The sequence below is a fragment of the Crinia signifera genome, chromosome 3 (assembly GCF_055691185.1).
Source record: "Crinia signifera chromosome 3, ASM5569118v1, whole genome shotgun sequence".
Taxonomy (NCBI): Eukaryota; Metazoa; Chordata; class Amphibia; order Anura; family Myobatrachidae; genus Crinia; species Crinia signifera.
In genome coordinates, this window is record NC_139219.1 from 338721047 (window position 1) to 338740677 (window position 19631).

A 19631-nucleotide genomic window follows, 5' to 3' on the forward strand; every position below is an offset into this window, starting at 1 on the left:
TGCTGTATTTGGGTACTTACGATCGTCAAACGATCGCGATCCGATTGCGATGGTCATGCGACTGTCGTTTTGGTGCATTGTGTGTGCACAGTGCTGTCGTTTTGGAAATTTAAATAATGGGCGGGACTAGTTGTGAGGGGACAAATAACAGCAGCCATTTTAGATCTGTGCATTTGTGCTTTGTGACTAGTGAGGCTTGGTGTATCCCTGCTGAACGCTGTACATAGCTGTTTGCTCTGCTTTGTTTTTGCCTGGCATTACACAGTGTGCTTTTCCTGTGTCCATTATGCAGTCTGCAGTGATGGGTTCTTACCAGCAAGATCCAGGATCCTCCGTCACTGCTATCCTGTACCATCCACGAGTCTGACAAAATGGCTGCGGAGGGAGTGACCAGGAAATGATCTGAAGACGGTCTGACGAGGCAAGCGCACACGATCTGCTCACGCTCTACATACAATCGGCACGAATCTGAGGTCGGATTGACAGATCTTTAGTGCAGTAGGTAGGATCTTCAATCCGACCTATGACCGGCGGGTACGCGCATCAGATCAGAAACGTGAGCTTAAAATAAACGATTTTGCACAAATTCAGAACAAACGCTCGTACGACCCGTCAAAATCAGAGGTTTTTATGCCAAATCGTTCTGGTGTGTACGGCCCCAAAGTGTTTCACTCTTTTTATTACAGGATGTTTACATATTAAATGATATATATTGGAGGGGAGGGGTCCTATGGGGCAACCCAGGTGCTCTATGGGTGGCACATAGTTGATGGGGAAAATTTAGTAAGAATACGAATAAAAAAAATCATACTCGTATTCTTAATATGAATCAATACGACAGCATGCGGATGTTTCAGCAGTATGCAAAGTCGTGTTCCGGAGGGGAATTTACAAAGCCGTCGAATACGACGGCTTTGTAACCCTCCAATGGTGTAACCATTCGTATTAACGGCCGTATATATGGCAAACTGCAGTGTGTAAAAAAAATAGTTAAATATAAAAATTAAAACAGCGTGGGGTCCCCCCCACAGCCGTAAACCAGCACCAGGCTGAAAGAGCCGGGGCTGGTATTAAAAAAGCAGGAAACCAACCAAATAGGGGTTCCCCGATTTCTTAAGGCTCCAGGTCCGGGGCTGATTGACAAAATACGGGGGATAAAATGAATAGGGGTCCTCCGTATTTTAAGAACCAGCCCCAGGCCCAACCAGCCAGCAGGGTAATGTCACAGCCGGGGGACACTTGTTAGATAAGGTCATTCACCCCACCGACCAGTCAGCCTGGCCAGGGGCCCTGGGGGAGTGGGGGACCCTCCTCAAAAAAAGGGGTCTCCCCCCTCCAGGACTTACCTACCTGACCAGGCTGAAGCCTGGTGCTGTGACCCTGTGCGGCTAATTCAGTGTAAAAGAAAGATTTAACTATTGTTTAATACCGTGGAACTATGAATCCCAGCAAGCCTCCCCCGCAAGCTGGGACTTGGAGAACCACAAGTCCCAGCATGCGGGGCATTAAAGGGCCTGCTGGCACTTGTAGTTCCACAGTATGAAAAATAGTAAAATAAACCCACTGACACACTAAATAAAACTTTAATACACCCAAAGCCCACACATACTGATACTTACCTAGCTTGAGCCCGTAGTAGGTCACTGGGTCCAGGGTCCGGTGCTCCTGGGTCCGGGCCTCCATGGTCCAGGTCCAGGGGTCCGGGGCTCCAGGGCTGAAGAGTCCGGGGCTCTGGATCCGAAGAAATCCATAGGGAGACCTGTGTAAGGAAATACAACTTACCAAGGTCCTCCGGCGAAGATCACGTCGAGAAAGCCGGCTCCTGATTGGCCGCTAGGCGGCCAATAGAATCATTCAGAGGACAGGTGCGGAAGATTACACATCTTTGTGTCTCTCCTCAGTCTCAGGTACCGGCCGGAATCGCCGGTGTTTGTTATTTTCAGAAGACCTGGACTACTTTGGACAGAAGAGGAAGTGATCTTCGCCGGAGGACTTTGGTAAGTTGGATTTCCTTCCACAGGTCCCCATATGGATTTCTTCAGATCCAGGACCCCGGACTCTTCAGCCCTGGAGCCCCGGAACCAAGGCCCCAGACCCCGGACTCTGCAGCCCTGGACCCAGGAACCAAGGCACCGGACCCTGGACCATGGAGCCCTAGACCCTGGTGCACTGGACCCCGGACCCTGAAGCACTGGACCCCGGACCTGGACCATGGAGGCCCGGACCCAGGAGCACCAAACCCCGGACCAAGGGACCTACCGACAGGCTCAAGATAGGTAAGTATCAGTATGTGTGGGCTTTGGATGTATTAAAGTTTTATTTTTCTTGTGTGTCAGTGTGTTTATTTTACTATTTTTACTACTGTGGAACTGCAAGTGCCAGCGGGCACTTTAATGCCCCGCATGCTGGGACTTGTGGTTCTCCAAGTCCCAGCTTGCGGGGGAGGCTTGCTGGGACTCATAGTTCAACAGTATTAAACAATAGTTTATTCTTTCTTTTACACAAAGATCAGTGCGGTGACCACCGCACAGGGCCACCGGGGACAGCAACAGGCTTCAGTCTGGTCAGGTAAGTCCTGGAGGGGGGGATCCCTCCCTTTATTGGGGGGTCCCCACTCCCCCAGGGCCCCTGGCCAACAGAGCCGGCCTTAGGCATAGGCAAACTAGGCAATTGCCTAGGGCATTTGGAATGCCCAGGGGCATCATCAGCTTCTGCTGATTAAAAGGATATGCAGCATGCCTATATTCTGTGTGGGAGTGAGGAATATGAAATAGTATATTCATGGAAATCACTGTAACATAGTATTCCGTATGCAGATACAGCCACAGAATATAGGCATGCCGCATATCATTTTAATCATCGGAAGCTCCTTGTGTGTCATGGTCACATAACAATGCAAATAAGATGAATTTTCAGCAAAAAAGGCACCCAACGTTAGCAGAACTGGCCAGGAGCTGCACGGCCTATTGAGGCAAGATGTATGAGGAAACATCTGTATCCAAGCAGAGGCAGAGGTCACAGTGTTAGCGGCTGTGCAAGTGCTGTCTGCGGGTGGGTTGGTTGTGCAATAGTGTTCGGCATATGTGTAAGGGGCATTATGTGTGTCCTGTATAAATGCATTAATAATGTGTGACATATGTGTAACAGGCATTATGTGTGTCATGTGTATAAGGGCATTAATAATGTGCAACATGTGTGTAATGGGCATTATGTGTGTCATGTGTATAAGGGCATTAATAATGTGCAACATATGTGTAAGGGGCATTATGTGTGTCATGTGTATAAGGGCATTAATAATGTGCAACATATGTGTAAGGGGCATTATGTGTGTCAAGTGTGTAATGGCATTAATAATGTGCAACATATGTGTAAGGGGCATTATGTGTGTCATGTGTATAAGGGCATTAATAATGTGCAACATATGTGTAAGGGGCATTATGTGTGTCATGTGTGTAAGGGCATTAATAATGTGCAACATATGTGTAAGGGGCATTATGTGTGACATGTGTATAAGGGCATTAATAATGTGCAACATATGTGTAAGGGGCATTATGTGTGACATGTGTATAAGGGCATTAATAATGTGCAACATATGTGTAATGGGCATTATGTGTGACATGTGTATAAGGGCATTAGTAATGTGCAACATATATGTAATGGGCATTATGTGTGTCATGTGTATAAGGGCATTAATAATGTGCAACATATGTGTAAGGGGCATTATGTGTATGAAGGGCATTAATAAAGGTTGGCATAATGTGTAAGGGGCATTATGTTTATAAGGACATTAATAATGTGTGTCATGTGTAAGGGGCATTACTGTGTGGTATTATCAGCGGTGCCGAGAGAAAGGGGTAGGGGGTACAAATTACCCAGGCCAAAGTCTGATCGAAGAGCCCAGTGGGGGCCCAGGGCCCCATCCCCTTAAGTGACAGCAGCAGCTGCTGCAGCTCTTCTCCTCTGCACAGCACACACTGCTTTGTGCTGGGTTGCAGTGTGGCCATGGAGGTGCTTAAAATACAATATTTTCTCAGGATTTTTTTCTAAGGGTATAATATGAATAATGTGAGGAGTAATGTACATAAGGTAAAGTGGTACTACTGTGTGATGTAACATGAGTAAGGAACACCATCGCATGATATAATGGGAATAAAGTTGCACTACTGTGTGGCATAATTTGAATTGGGGGTATTATTGTGTGGCCATGCCCCTTCCCAGCAAGAACACACCCCTGTTTGGGCTGTGCACAGGGGCTGGCTGGCAACGTTTAGCCTGGGGGGCAAGTCCAGAGCACTGGCCCATAAGTAACTGCGCATCATTAAATTTAGGTTTTGCGGTTTAAAAATATGTATTAATTAAAAAAAAAAAACAATAATAGGACACCACAGGCTGCTCCCCTGTATAATATCAGGACACCACAGGCTACTCCCCGTCTTATAATAATAACAGGACAACACAGGCTGCTCCCCTGTATAATAATAGTACCCTTACTGGCTGCTCCTCCTGTATAATAATGGGACCCCCACAGGCTGCTACTCCTGAATAATAAAAGTACACCACAGGCTGCTCTCCCTGTATAATAGGACACAACAGGCTGCTCCCCCTGTCTTATAATAATAACAGGTCCCCACTGGCTTCTCCCCCTGTATAATAACAGGACCCCACAGGCTGCTCCCCCTGTATAATAATAACAGGACCCCACAGGCTGCTTCCCCTGTGTAATAATAACAGGACCCCCACAGGCTGCTCCCCCTGTATAATAAAAATACATCACAGGCTCTTCCCCCTTTATAATAACAGGACACAACAGGCTGCTCCCCGTGTATAACATGACCCCACAGGCTGCTCCCTTTGTATAATAATAATAATAATAATAATGGGACCCCCACAGGCTGCTCCCCCTGTATAATAATAACGGGACCCCCACAGGCTGCTCCCCCTGTATAATAATAACGGGACCCCCACAGGCTGCTCCTCCTGTATAATAATAATAACGGGACCCCCACAGGCTGCTCCCCCTGTATAATAATAACGGGACCCCCACAGGCTGCTCCCCCTGTATAATAATAATAATGGGACCCCCACAGGCTGCTCCCCCTGTATAATAAAAATACATCACAGGGCTGCTGCCCCTTTATAATAACAGGACACAACAGGCTGATCCCCCTGTATAACATGACCCCACAGGCTGCTCTCCCTGTAGAATAATAACATGACACCACAGGCTGCTCCCCCTGTATTATAATAACAACAATAACGGGACCCCCACAGGCAGCTCCTCCTGTATAATAATAATAACAGGACCCCACAGGCTGCTCCCCCTGTATAATAATAACGGGACCCCCACAGGCTGCTCCCCCTATATAATATTAACGGGACCCCCACAGGCTGCTCCCCCTGTATAATAATAATAATAATAATGGGACCCCCACAGGCTGCTCCCCCTGTATAATAAAAATACATCACAGGCTGCTCTCCCTTTATAATAACAGGACACAACAGGCTGATCCCCCTGTATAACATGACCCCACAGGCTGCTCTCCCTGTATAATAATAACATTACACCACAGGCTGCTCCCCCTGTATTATAATAATAATAACAATATCAATAACGGGACCCCCACAGGCTGCTCCCCCTGTATATAACAGGACCCCCACAGGCTGCTCTCCCTGTATAAAAATAACGGGACCCCCACAGGCTGTTCCCCTGTATAATAATAACAGGACCCCACAGGCTGCTCTCTCTGTGTAATAATAACAGGACCCCCACAGGCTGCTCCCCCTATATAATAAAAATACATGACAGGCTGCTCCCCCTTTATAATAACAGGACACAACAGGCTGCTCCCCGTGTATAACATGACCCCACAGGCTGCTCCCCCTGTATAATATTAATAATAATAATGGGACCCCCACAGGCTGCTCCCCTTGTATAATAATAATGGGACCCCCACAGGCTGCTCCCCTGTATAATAATAACGGGACCCCCACAGGCTGCACCCCCTGTATAATAACGGGACCCCCACAGGCTGCTCCACCTGTATAATAATAATGGGATCCCCACAGGCTGCTCCCCCTGTATAATAATAATGGGATCCCCACAGGCTGCCCCCCTTTTAATATTAACTGGACCCCCACAGGCTGCCCCCCTTTTAATATTAACTGGACCCCCACAGGCTGCTCCCCCTTAGAATAATAACTGGACCCCCACAGGCTGCTCCCCCTGTATAATAACTGGACCCTCACAGGCTGCTCCCCCTGTATAATAACAACTGGACCCTCACAGGCTGCTCAGCCTGTACAGTCACACTCCCTCTTACCTTGATGGCAGACAGTGAGGCAGGCTGCAGGCAGCATAGGGAACTGCGAAGTAAGAGGAACACACAGGCAGGAAGTAGGTGGAACACACAGAATCTCTGTAGTGGCCTCCTGCACTAGACATGTCCTCAGTGCAGGAGGCCGGCGGCCATGTTTATGGAGACCAGTCGGAAACTGGTCAGACTGGCTGCAGTAGCAGCCTCAGAACAATGGCGGCCCGCACACAAAACTATTCAGCGGCCCGGGGCACATGGCACCCTGCCCCCCGGCCCAGCCCGCCCCTGGCTGCGCACCGAATGTGTGCACTGTTTCTATTTAAAATATTGAGGGTAGGAGCACCAAACTGAGGACTGCTATGATGAGGGTTGATGGTGCTGGGAAAGAGGAGCAGGGTCAGAGGCGGAACTAGTGGCGGTGCTAGGGGGCACCAGCCAAAATCTTGGCTAGGGCGTCATTTAGGCTAGGGCCGGCTCTGGTTACATATGATATCCCCAGACAAGGGTAGCCCCACCTACACCTACACACTGGTTACCAACAATAATAAAGCAACAGTCTGCCTGCCACCTTTGTTTTAACATACGTCACCCCACCCCATAAATGTTTTGATGTTATATGTTTTTTAAAAATTGTTCGCAGCCTTTTAGAACATATCCAATAAAGGTTAAATTTTATATAAACTTTCCCTTAGGTGCACCTTCATGTAAGAACATTCTTTTCTTTCTCTTTGTTTGTATAGGCAAACTAGGCAGCTGCCATGGGCACTTGGGAAATCTAGGGGCACTATAAGACTAGGGCCGGTTGAAGGTTGTGGTACAGGCACATCATGCTGGATGCAGATACTCTAATCAAAACAGGCAGCAAAGAGTGGGCGGCAGTGGCTGGTGGTTTGCAGGGCACCAAAATGTCATATTTAAAATATGGGAGTGGACAGGGCAACAAAATGTCTAGTCACCATCTGTGGACAAGGATTGCTCTGAGAGAGATGTTTGGTGTTGCTGTCTGCGGCTGTAATCCCTGCTGATGGGTAATGGGTTCTGTGTTGGGAGATAGAGATACTGTAGGAGCTAGATTTGAGGTGGAACTAGCAGTGGTACTAGGGGGCACCAATCTAAATCTTTTCTAAGGCATCAAATTGGTAAAGGCCTGATCTGGATACATGTCTGAGATACGGGTATACATTGTTGGTTACAGTCATAGTGTGTTACAGTCCTAAGCAGGATAATGATGTTGCTGTGTGGTATAATATTCAGAATAATTACCATCAGGTACAGAAATGGCAAAGACCTGCAGCTCACACATCTGGAGAAAATCTTCTCTTCCGGGAATCACAACGTTCACGTACCGGCCAACCATATCATTGCACTGATAGGTTGCGGAAGCGCCAGGGGAGATGGACGTAATCTTTGCACATCTGCAGGAGAAATGTAGGATTGTGGCCTGTAAATTATTAGTTACATCAGGGAAAATTTCCGAAATATGAAAATATGCCTGGATTTGGCAGTTTTGTAGGCAGTCTTATGCAAATGGGACGGTCTACACATATTTTGGCATTTACTATGCCAAAAAGACACCAATTCATATTCGTGTTTATGGCACATTCATATTTGTATTTACAAATACAAATGCATACACCATTGGAAGAATACGAATAGGAATCACAATTCAGTTGAATAATTGGTACTTGTGGAGTATCACGGCTCCCATCGTATGGCATTGTATGCCATATGTAGTGGCATACGATGGCATGCAATGCGATACGATTTTTACCGATTTTTGAGCATTTTTGCTCAAAAATAGTATGCGATCGCATCCGATGGCATGCGATGCGATGGCACCCGATTTTGCACTGAAATTCATCAGAATGCATTGAAATGTGTATTAAACTTGTGAAATGCCCCCAAATGCCATTTTTCATAGTGTACCACCCCCACTATCAACGTCAACCCGAAGCGTGGCGAGCGGCGGCGGTACGCATCCTACGACCTTTTCATACCCCCACTATCCACGTCGGCGTGGAGTTGAGAATAGAATAGTGTGGCGAGCGCAGCGAGCCACCGAGGCCGAAGCGTGGCGAGCGCAGCGAGCCCCGCGAGGGGACGCGGATACCTGTGAAGCCCGCGGGGGACGCGTATAGCTGTGAAGGAATCCGCGTCAGCTCGCCACGCTTCGGGCTCGGTGGCTCGCTGCGCTCGTCACACTATTCTATTCTCAAATCCACGCCGACATGGATAGAGGGGGTATGAAAAGGTCGTAGGACGCGTACTGCCACCCCTCGCCACGCTTCGGGTTGACGTTAATAGTGGGGGTGGTGCACTATGAAAAATGGCATTTGGGGGCATTTCACAAGTTGGTGTTCTGGGGTCTTGTCTGGTTCTGGTTTTTATCAGTACCCCGAATTTTTTCTATATATGTTCTGCCAGTAATCATTTCCTGATATTAGTTACTAGTTATTTACCTAAGCACTTATACTGTTTTGACATCACTATGTATAATGTGACATCACCTTGGGTTGCTGTTTCCATTGTTGGCCAAAGAGTTCCCAATAAGAATCTCTGCTCCGATCAGTTGTCCTCCCAAACCATCACCTCTGGAAAGGATTACTACATTGTGAACCTTGTGGGGTCCCAGGAGATCCACCCGCCACCATGGGGAAAGCTCTTTTGCAGAGAGAAAACACGATCCACGGAAATAGTTTGAGTCCAGGTTTCCATCGGCGGCGTTCACCCCCCGCGCCAAATATCCCCATTGCATCTCTGTGTTTACGGATGACTGTGTAACTCGGCCCCTGGGAGCCACATTCACATATGCTAGGAAAAGACACAAGACACAGAGGTGAGACATTATATATATATATATATATATATATATATATATATATATATATATATATATATATATATATATATATATATATATATATATATATACAAATAGAGAAACCGCACACAAAGAACTTTGTTCCCAATGGTGGGTGCCTGATCATATAAGAGATATCATAGGTATATTCTCACACAAGGTGAAAAAATGTTCAGCACACCAATTTATGAAATATGAAAAAAGCTTTTATAAGCAAAAAACTTGAACAATAGCACATGGCAACATACTGAGCTAAAACATTTTCCAAAAAGTGGGAAGGTTACTTATCATGGTCCAAGTGCATCAATGAAACTGCATATTCTATAGGACACCCATCACCACTTCCAAGCAGGATACCCGACAGCCTGTTTCGGTGGTGCTACCACCTTCTTCAAGGGTACGCAGAAGGATGAGACAGACACAGGGTTAGACAGAGTGTTACAGGCAGGATGAGACAGACACCGGGTTAGACAGAGCGTGACAGGCAGGATGAGACAGTCACAGGGCTTAGACAGCGTGTGACAGGCAGGATGAGACAGACACAGGGTTAGACAGCGTGTGACAGGCAGGATGAGACAGACACAGGGTTAGACAGCGTGTGACAGGCAGGATGAGACAGACACAGGGTTAGACAGCGTGTGACAGGCAGGATGAGACAGACACAGGGTTAGACAGAGTATGACAGGCAGGATGAGAAAGACACAGGGTTAGACAGCGTGTGACAGGCAGGATGAGAAAGACACAGGGTTAGACAGTGTGTGACAGGCAGGATGAGACAGACACAGGGTTAGACAGCGTGTGACAGGCAGGATGAGACAGACACAGGGTTAGACAGAGTATGACAGGCAGGATGAGAAAGACACAGGGTTAGACAGCGTGTGACAGGCAGGATGAGAAAGACCCAGGGTTAGACAGCGTGTGACAGGCAGGATGAGACAGACACAGGGTTAGACAGCGTGTGACAGGCAGGATGAGACAGACACAGGGTTAGACAGAGTATGACAGGCAGGATGAGAAAGACACAGGGTTAGACAGCGTGTGACAGGCAGGATGAGAAAGACACAGGGTTAGACAGCGATATATATATATATATATAGCGCAATAGGCAATGATAAAGAGGTATAGAATTAATGTGTCCTTATAAAACCCTGAAATCATTCATTCTACATCAAGACACCGGGTTAGACAGAGCGTGACAGGCAGGATGAGACAGTCACAGGGCTTAGACAGCATGTGACAGGCAGGATGAGACAGACACAGGGTTAGACAGCGTGTGACAGGCAGGATGAGACAGACACAGGGTTAGACAGCGTGTGACAGGCAGGATGAGATAGACTCAGGGTTAGACAGAGTGTGACAGGCAGGATGAGACAGACACAGGGTTAGACAGCGTGTGACAGGCAGGATGAGACAGACACAGGGTTAGACAGCGTGTGACAGGCAGGATGAGACAGACACAGGGTTAGACAGAGTATAACAGGCAGGATGAGAAAGACACAGGGTTAGACAGCGTGTGACAGGCAGGATGAGAAAGACACAGGGTTAGACAGCGTGTGACAGGCAGGATGAGACAGACACAGGGTTAGACAGCGTGTGACAGGCAGGATGAGACAGACACAGGGTTAGACAGAGTATGACAGGCAGGATGAGAAAGACACAGGGTTAGACAGCGTGTGACAGGCAGGATGAGAAAGACACAGGGTTAGACAGCGATATATATATATATATAGCGCAATAGGCAATGATAAAGAGGTATAGAATTAATGTGTCCTTATAAAACCCTGAAATCATTCATTCTACATCAAGACACCGGGTTAGACAGAGCGTGACAGGCAGGATGAGACAGTCACAGGGCTTAGACAGCGTGTGACAGGCAGGATGAGACAGACACAGGGTTAGACAGCGTGTGACAGGCAGGATGAGACAGACACAGGGTTAGACAGAGCGTGAAAGGCAGGATGAGACAGACACAGGGCTTAGACAGCGTTGTGACAGGCAGGATGAGACAGACACAGGGTTAGACAGCGTGTGACAGGCAGGATGAGATAGACTCAGGGTTAGACAGAGTGTGACAGGCAGGATGAGACAGACACAGGGTTAGACAGCGTGTGACAGGCAGGATGAGACAGACACAGGGTTAGACAGCGTGTGACAGGCAGGATGAGACAGACACAGGGTTAGACAGAGTATGACAGGCAGGATGAGAAAGACACAGGGTTAGACAGCGTGTGACAGGCAGGATGAGAAAGACACAGGGTTAGACAGCGTGTGACAGGCAGGATGAGACAGACACAGGGTTAGACAGCGTGTGACAGGCAGGATGAGACAGACACAGGGTTAGACAGAGCGTGACAGGCAGGATGAGACAGACACAGGATTAGACAGAGGGTGACAGGCAGGATGAGACAGACAGAGGATTAGACAGAGGGTGACAGGCAGGATGAGACAGACAGAGGATTAGACAGAGGGTGACAGGCAGGATGAGACAGACACAGGATTAGACAGTGAGTGACAGGCAGGATGAGACAGACACGGGGTGAGACAGCGTGTGACAGGCAGGATGAGACAGACACAGGGTTAGAAAGAGTATGACAGGCAGGATGAGACAGACACAGGATTAGACAGAGCATGAAAGGCAGGATAAAACAGACACAGGATGAGACAGCGTGTGACAGGCAGGATGAGACAGACACAGGATTAGACATTGAGTGACAGGCAGGATGAGACAGGCACAGGGTTAGACAGAGTATGACAGGCAGGATGAGACAGGCACAGGGTTAGACAGAGTATGACAGGCAGGATGAGACAGGCACAGGGTTAGACAGAGTATGACAGGCAGGATGAGAAAGACACGGGATTAGACACAGTGTGACAGGCAGGATGAGACAGACACAGGAATTGACAGAGCGTGACAGGCAGGTGAGATAGACACAGGGTGAGAGAGTGTGACAGGCAGGATGAGACAGACACAGGGTGAGAGAGTGTGACAGGCAGGATGAGACAGACACAGGATTAGACAGAGCATGAAAGGCAGGATAAAACAAACACAGGATTAGACAGCGTGTGACAGGCAGGATGAGACTGACACAGGGTTAGATAGAGCGTGAGAGGCAGGATGAGACAGACACAGGATTAGACAGCATGTGACAGGCAGGATGATGAGACAGACACAGGATTAGACAGTGAGTGACAGGCAGGATGAGACAGACACAGGGTTAGACAGAGTATGACAGGCAGGATGAGACAGACACAGGATAAAACAGAGCGTGACAGACAGGATGAGACAGACACAGTATGAGACAGACACAGGATTAGACAGTGAGTGACAGGCATTATGAGACAGACACAGGGTTAGACAGAGTATGACAGGCAGGATGAGACAGACACAGGATTAGACAGCGTGTGACAGGCAGGATGAGACGACAGACACAGGATTATACAGCGTGTGACAGGCAGGATGAGACGACAGACACAGGATTAGACAGCGTGTGACAGGCAGGATAAAACAGGCACTGGATTAGACAGCGTGTGACAGGCAGGATGAGACAGACACAGGATTAGACAGCGTGTGACAGGCAGGATGAGACAGACACAGGGTGAGAGAGTGTGACAGGCAGGATGACAGACACAGGGTGATACAGAGTGTGACAGGCAGGATGAGACAGACACAGGGTTAGACAGAGTGTGACAGGCAGGATGAGACAGACACAGGGTGAGGCAGAGTGTGACAGGCCGGATACAGGGTGAACGTGTGACAGGCAGGATGAGACAGACACAGGATTAGACAGAGCGTGCCAGGCAGGACGAGACAGACAGGATTAGACAGCGTGTGACAGGCAGGATAAGACAGACACGGGGTGAGACAGCGTGTGACAGGCAGGATGAGACAGACACAGGATTAGACAGAGGGTGACAGGCAGGATGAGACAGACACAGGATTAGACAGAGGGTGACAGGCAGGATGAGACAGACACAGGATTAGACAGCGTGTGAGAATCAGGATGAGACAGACACACGGTTAGACAGTGAGTGACAGGCAGGATGAGACAGACACAGGGTTAGACAGATTATGACAGGCAGGATGAGACAGACACAGGATTAGACAGAGCGTGACAGGCAGGTGAGATAGACAGAGGGTGAGACAGAGCGTGACAGGCAGGTGAGATAGACACAGGGTGAGAGAGTGTGACAGGCAGGATGAGACAGACACAGGGTGAGACAGAGTGTGACAGGCAGGATTAGACAGACACAGGATTAGACAGAGCATGAAAGGCAGGATGAGACAGACACAGGATTAGACAGCGTGTGACAGGCAGGATGAGACAGACACAGGATTAGACAGTGAGTGACAGGCAGGATGAGACAGACACAGGGTTAGACAGAGTATGACAGGTAGGATGAGACAGACACAGGGATAGACAGCGTGTGAGAGGCAGGATGAGACAGACACAGGATTAGACATTGAGTGACAGGCAGGATGAGACAGACACAGGAATTGACAGAGCGTGACAGGCAGGATGAGACAGACACAGGATTAGACAGAGGGTGACAGGCAGGATTAGACAGACACAGGATTAGACAGTGTGTGACAGGCAGGATGAGACAGACACAGGGGTAGACAGTGTGTGACAGGCAGGATGAGACAGACACAGGGTTAGACAGAGCGTGACAGGCAGGTGAGATAGACACAGGGTGAGACAGTGTGACAGGAAGGATGAGACAGACACAGGGATAGACAGCGTGTTACAGGCAGGATGAGACAGACACATGATTAGACAGTGAGTGACGGGCAGGATGAGACAGACACAGGGATAGACAGAGTGTGACAGGCAGGATGAGACATATGCAGGGTTAGACAGAATGTAACAGGCAGGATGAGACAGACACAGGATTAGACAGTGTGTGACAGACAGGATGAGACAGACACAGGATTAGAAAGTGAGTGACAGGCAGGATGAGACAGACACAGGGATAGACAGTGTGTGACAGACAGGATGAGACAGACACAGGATTAGACAGAGCATGACAGGCAGGATGAGACAGACACTGGATTAGACAGTGAGTGACAGGCAGGATGAGACAGACACAGGGATAGACAGTGAGTGACAGGCAGGATGAGACAGACACAGGGATAGACAGTGTGTGACAGACAGGATGAGACAGACACAGGATTAGACAGAGCATGACAGGCAGGATGAGACAGACACAGGATTAGACATTGAGTGACAGGCAGGATGAGACAGACACAGGGTTAGACAGCGTGTGACAGGCAGGATGAGACAGACACAGGGATAGACAGTGTGTGACAGACAGGATGAGACAGACACAGGGTTAGACAGCGTGTGACAGGCAGGATGAGACAGACACAGGGTTAGACAGAGTGTGACAGGCAGGATGAGACAGACACAGGGTTAGACAGAGCGTGACAGGCAGGATGAGACAGACACAGGGTTAGACAGAGCGTGACAGGCAGGATGAGACAGACACAGGGATAGACAGTGTGTGTCAAGCAGGATGAGACAGACACAGGAATAGACAGCGTATGACAGGCAGGATGAGACAGACACAGGGATAGACAGTGTGTGACAGGCAGGATGAGACAGACACAGGGATAGAAAGAGTGTGACAGGCAGGATGAGACAGACACAGGGATAGACAGAGTGTTACAGGCAGGATGAGACAGACTAAGGGTTAGACAGAGCGTGACAGGCAGGTGAGATAGACACAGGGTGAGAGAGTGTGACATGAAGGATGAGACAGACACAGGGATAGACAGAGTGTTACAGGCAGGATGAGACAGACACAGGGTTAGACAGAGTGTGACAGGCAGGATGAGACAGACACAGGGATAGAAAGAGTGTGACAGGCAGGATGAGACAGACACAGGGATAGAAAGAGTGTGACAGGCAGGATGAGACAGACACAGGATTAGACAGAGCATGACAGGCAGGATGAGACAGACACAGGATTAGACAGTGAGTGACATGCAGAATGAGACAGACACAGGGATAGACAGAGTGTGACAGGCAGGATGAGACATATACAGGGTTAGACAGAGTGTGACAGGCAGGATGAGACAGACACAGGATTAGACAGAGCATGACAGGCAGGATAAGACAGACACAGGGATAGACAGAGTGTGACAGGCAGGATGAGACATATACAGGGTTAGACAGAGTGTGACAGGCAGGATGAGACATATACAGGGTTAGACAGAGTGTGACAGGCAGGATGAGACAGACTGGGCTCTGGGTGATACGACAGCTGGCAGGAGGAAAAAGGTCAGGCGTGAGCCCGCAGCTGGGACCGCTGTTTAGGACGGCCACAGCGAAACCTACACTGACTCTGTTGAGTCCCCCGGGCAGATGGAATACCCCTGCAAGTGCTAGGCTTCGCCTGTAGCCGCCGCGTTCGACAGAGCCAGTTAGGCCGGCTCTGACCCCGATGCAGCCAGGTGTTAGGTAATGACAAGGGGTTAACGATCGCCAGGGAGTATCTCAAAAGGATGACTGGCTAAAGGGCCTAGCTGGAAGGGACCCCTGACTCACCGACACCAGGTCAAGGACGGGAGTTGCGACCCAGTCGCAGACACAAGAGATACAATAGGGAATCTCGGAACAGGGGCACACCAAGACAAGTGATTCCCCAAAACCGGTTGCAGATGGAAAGGGAAACACCCCTGCCTGATGGAAGCTAGGGCGACAGACAATAACAAAACAGGAGGAACAGCTGGAAAAATGACACAAAGGAATACCGACGGCACCACAGCGGGGAACAGCCACGGCGGGCAAATGAATAATAAAAGATAGAACCACCGGGCTCCAAAGGAGCACTTACGTGACCCACAGGGAGAAGAGGGAAGTGGATCAGGCGCAGGCTCTGGCCCAGGACTGGATGACACACCAAGCAGACTCGGAAGCAGGAAACCAGGAGAGCACTGGAATTTCCAAAGGAGAACAGCAGGAACCAGAAAGCTCCGGGGTCCGGGTATACAGGATGATGCTACAGTGAGCAATGAGCTGCAGAGGATAAATCCTGAGATCCAAACAGCAGACGGAACTGGGAACCAGGTAGCGAAGCTGAGAGCTGACAGAGAGTTCTCTCCACAGGAAGCAGGAACTAAACATAGGTTAACATGAAGCTATCACTGGCAGAGTACTGCAGGTGAGCCTGCCCTATAAAGGGCTCAGGTGATTAATTACACCTGAAGATTCAGGGAGCTCCCAGGCTAGTGCTTGATTAGCTTAATTATCTCACAGCCTAGTGAATAATTAGCTGCCATGATACTGAGCCGATGTGGCACATAGCTACCACTGGAGGCCACCAGTGAGTCAACTGCTGAACACAAAACCAAAGCAGACTGAATCATAAATCCAGATTCCCAACAGAGACATACACAGGGTGAGGCAGAGTGTGACAGGCCGGATACAGGGTGAACGTGTGACAGGCAGGATGAGACAGATACAGGATTAGACAGTGTGTGACAGGCAGGATGAGACAGACACAGGGTTAGACAGAGTATGACAGGCAGGATGAGACAGACACAGGGTTAGACAGAGTGTTACAGGCAGGATGAGACAGACACAGGGTTAGACAGAGTATGACAGGCAGGATGAGACAGACACAGGGTTAGACAGAGCGTGGCTGGCAGGATGAGACAGACACAGGATTAGACAGTGAGTGACAGGCAGGATGAGACAGACACAGGGATAGACAGTGTGTGACAGACAGGATGAGACAGACACAGGGTTAGACAGAGTGTTACAGGCAGGATGAGACAGACTAAGGGTTAGACAGAGCGTGACAGACAGGTAAGATAGACACAGGGTGAGAGAGTGTGACATGAAGGATGAGACAGACACAGGGATAGACAGAGTGTTACAGGCAGGATGAGACAGACACAGGGATAGACAGAGCGTGACAGGCAGGATGAGACAGACACAGGATTAGACAGTGAGTGACATGCAGTATGAGACAGACACAGGGATAGACAGCGTGTGACAGGCAGGATGAGACAGACACGGGATTAGACAGTGAGTGACAGGCAGGATGAGACATATACAGGGTTAGACAGAGTGTGACAGGCAGGATGAGACATATACAGGGTTAGACAGAGTGTGACAGGCAGGATGAGACATACACAGGGTGAGGCAGAGTGTGACAGGCCGGATACAGGGTGAACGTGTGACAGGCAGGATGAGACAGACACAGGGATAGACAGAGTGTGACAGGCAGGATGAGACATATACAGGGTTAGACAGAGTGTGACAGGCAGGATGAGACATATACAGGGTTAGACAGAGTGTGACAGGCAGGATGAGACATACACAGGGTGAGGCAGAGTGTGACAGGCCGGATACAGGGTGAACGTGTGACAGGCAGGATGAGACAGATACAGGATTAGACAGAGGGCGACAGGCAGGATGAGACAGACACAGGGATAGACAGAGTGTGACAGGCAGGATGAGACATATACAGGGTTAGACAGAGTGTGACAGGCAGGATGAGACATATACAGGGTTAGACAGAGTGTGACAGGCAGGATGAGACATACACAGGGTGAGGCAGAGTGTGACAGGCCGGATACAGGGTGAACGTGTGACAGGCAGGATGAGACAGATACAGGATTAGACAGAGGGCGACAGGCAGGATGAGACAGACACAGGATTAGACAGAGGGCGACAGGCAGGATGAGACAGACACAGGATTACAAGAAAAATTCTAGCACTCTATATCATATAAAATTGATCAATCTAAATTTGACCTGAGCTTTATCAAAAAAACTACTCCTATAACCCAACTGCTGCGGTTTTGTGGGAGTTGCTCAGGCTCCTCTGAGGAAAAAAAACAGAACATAAACAACACAATTCAAAACTGCGCAGAGGTCAAGGTGATGTTTAAGCAGTAAAATAAAATTTTTGTAAATAAAAAATACAGATAATTTTACAAATAAAACATAACGTCATAATTGGCCTTATTAATTAACTTTTAAATTTGTCGACAGACTGATGTAAACAGTACCGATGTTAGGCCCGATATATCCCCTAATAACAAAGTTAGTAATGCACTCGTGGAATTTTAATCATGCAGGTGTTATTTCTGTGATCCACAAGCACATAATTGGTGAAAACAGTGCACTGCAAGTTTTTGTTAATGCAGAAGTTAGTGGGGTTAATAGTTCCAACAGAGAAAGATTATTACAAGGCAGTCCTTTTTATGTCTGGCCAGACATTAAATATTTGATATCTTAGGTGTTGATACGGGTGCCGGATGTCTCACCGACAGTCGGGATTCCGACAGTCATTACTCCGATGTCGGAATCAAGACTGCTCCCTCGTGGGGGTCCATGACCCCCATAGGGGAAGAATAAAATAGCTGGCGAGCACAGCAAGGGGCTTCATTGCGCTCCCCTCGCTGTGCAGTCACGCTAATGACTGTCGGAATCCCGAATGTCGGTGTGTTATACCACACCCATGGACACATAGTGTATGGCACACGTTTCCCCGCCTGCTGTACGATCTCTGTGGGTTCCTCAAAGAAACCAGAAGTGTAAGGAAGCCGCTAAGAGCGCACAGCAGGCGGGGAAACGCGACAGAAACATTGAAATATCAGAATACTCCTACCTTTCGGACATCACTACAAGTGCCAGCAGAACTTGAAGTGGACACGGCAAACATCCTCTAAACTCTGGATAAAGCTGCAGGATTCAGGTGATTCAGTACAGCAGCTGGGAGGCGAGTGCCATACACTACGTGCCAACACCTAATAAACTTGCAACTGTGGCTTCTGATTATCAGAACCACACAGTCTACAGGTGGCTTTTGGGCAATATGGGGCAACAGAGAACTCAGAGATACTCCAGACAAAGACGTGATAACCGAAGGACGTACTTTGGCCGTGACACTGGGTCATCGGCATCAGCGTCTGATACAGATTATGCAGATCCCCATTCCCCCAGGCATCCTTATTTAGGGCAAAACACCCATCAGGTGGGAGATCCCACAACACAAGAGCACGTAGGCCACACCCCCGGAAGGGGCGGTACAAGCCAGATATTCAGAAGGAGGCCACAGATCTAGTTTTTAACTTATTGTCCAACCCACTTGATACTGATACCATGCAGTTACTGGCAAGGGGGCTGTCATTTGTCCCGACATATCCTCATGAAAAATTTGAGTCAGCAATATACATTTATAAATTTGGATGTAAGTTACACCTTAGGGAACATTTTTCATCCTCTGTGAAACAAAAGGAAAGCATACCTTTTAAGAAACCTTCGACTTTTGACCCCATCTCCTCTAACCCCAGCATAAAAACCTTCACCCGCATGGTCAGTGGTGACATCACCAGTAAACAGTCCCATACCAGGTTTGACAATTTAAACCAGAGAGAAAGAACAGCACTCCATAACTTCAAAACCAACGACTCACTTGTGATTGGACAGCCAATAAGGGGGG

General features: G+C 48.6%; 1 protein-coding gene across 1 annotated transcript in view; it reads right to left on the reverse strand.

The window, feature by feature from the left end:
• The window catches only part of LOC146063100 (uncharacterized), an 84452-nt gene that overhangs the window by 16648 nt on the left and 48173 nt on the right, over positions 1 to 19631 (reverse strand). The window contains exons 5-6 of the mRNA XM_083175114.1: positions 8822 to 9125; positions 7578 to 7729 (exon numbers count right to left, since the gene is read on the reverse strand). Of these exons, the coding sequence (XP_083031240.1) occupies positions 7578 to 7729; positions 8822 to 9125 (456 nt within the window). The remainder of the gene's footprint in view (positions 1 to 7577; positions 7730 to 8821; positions 9126 to 19631) is intronic.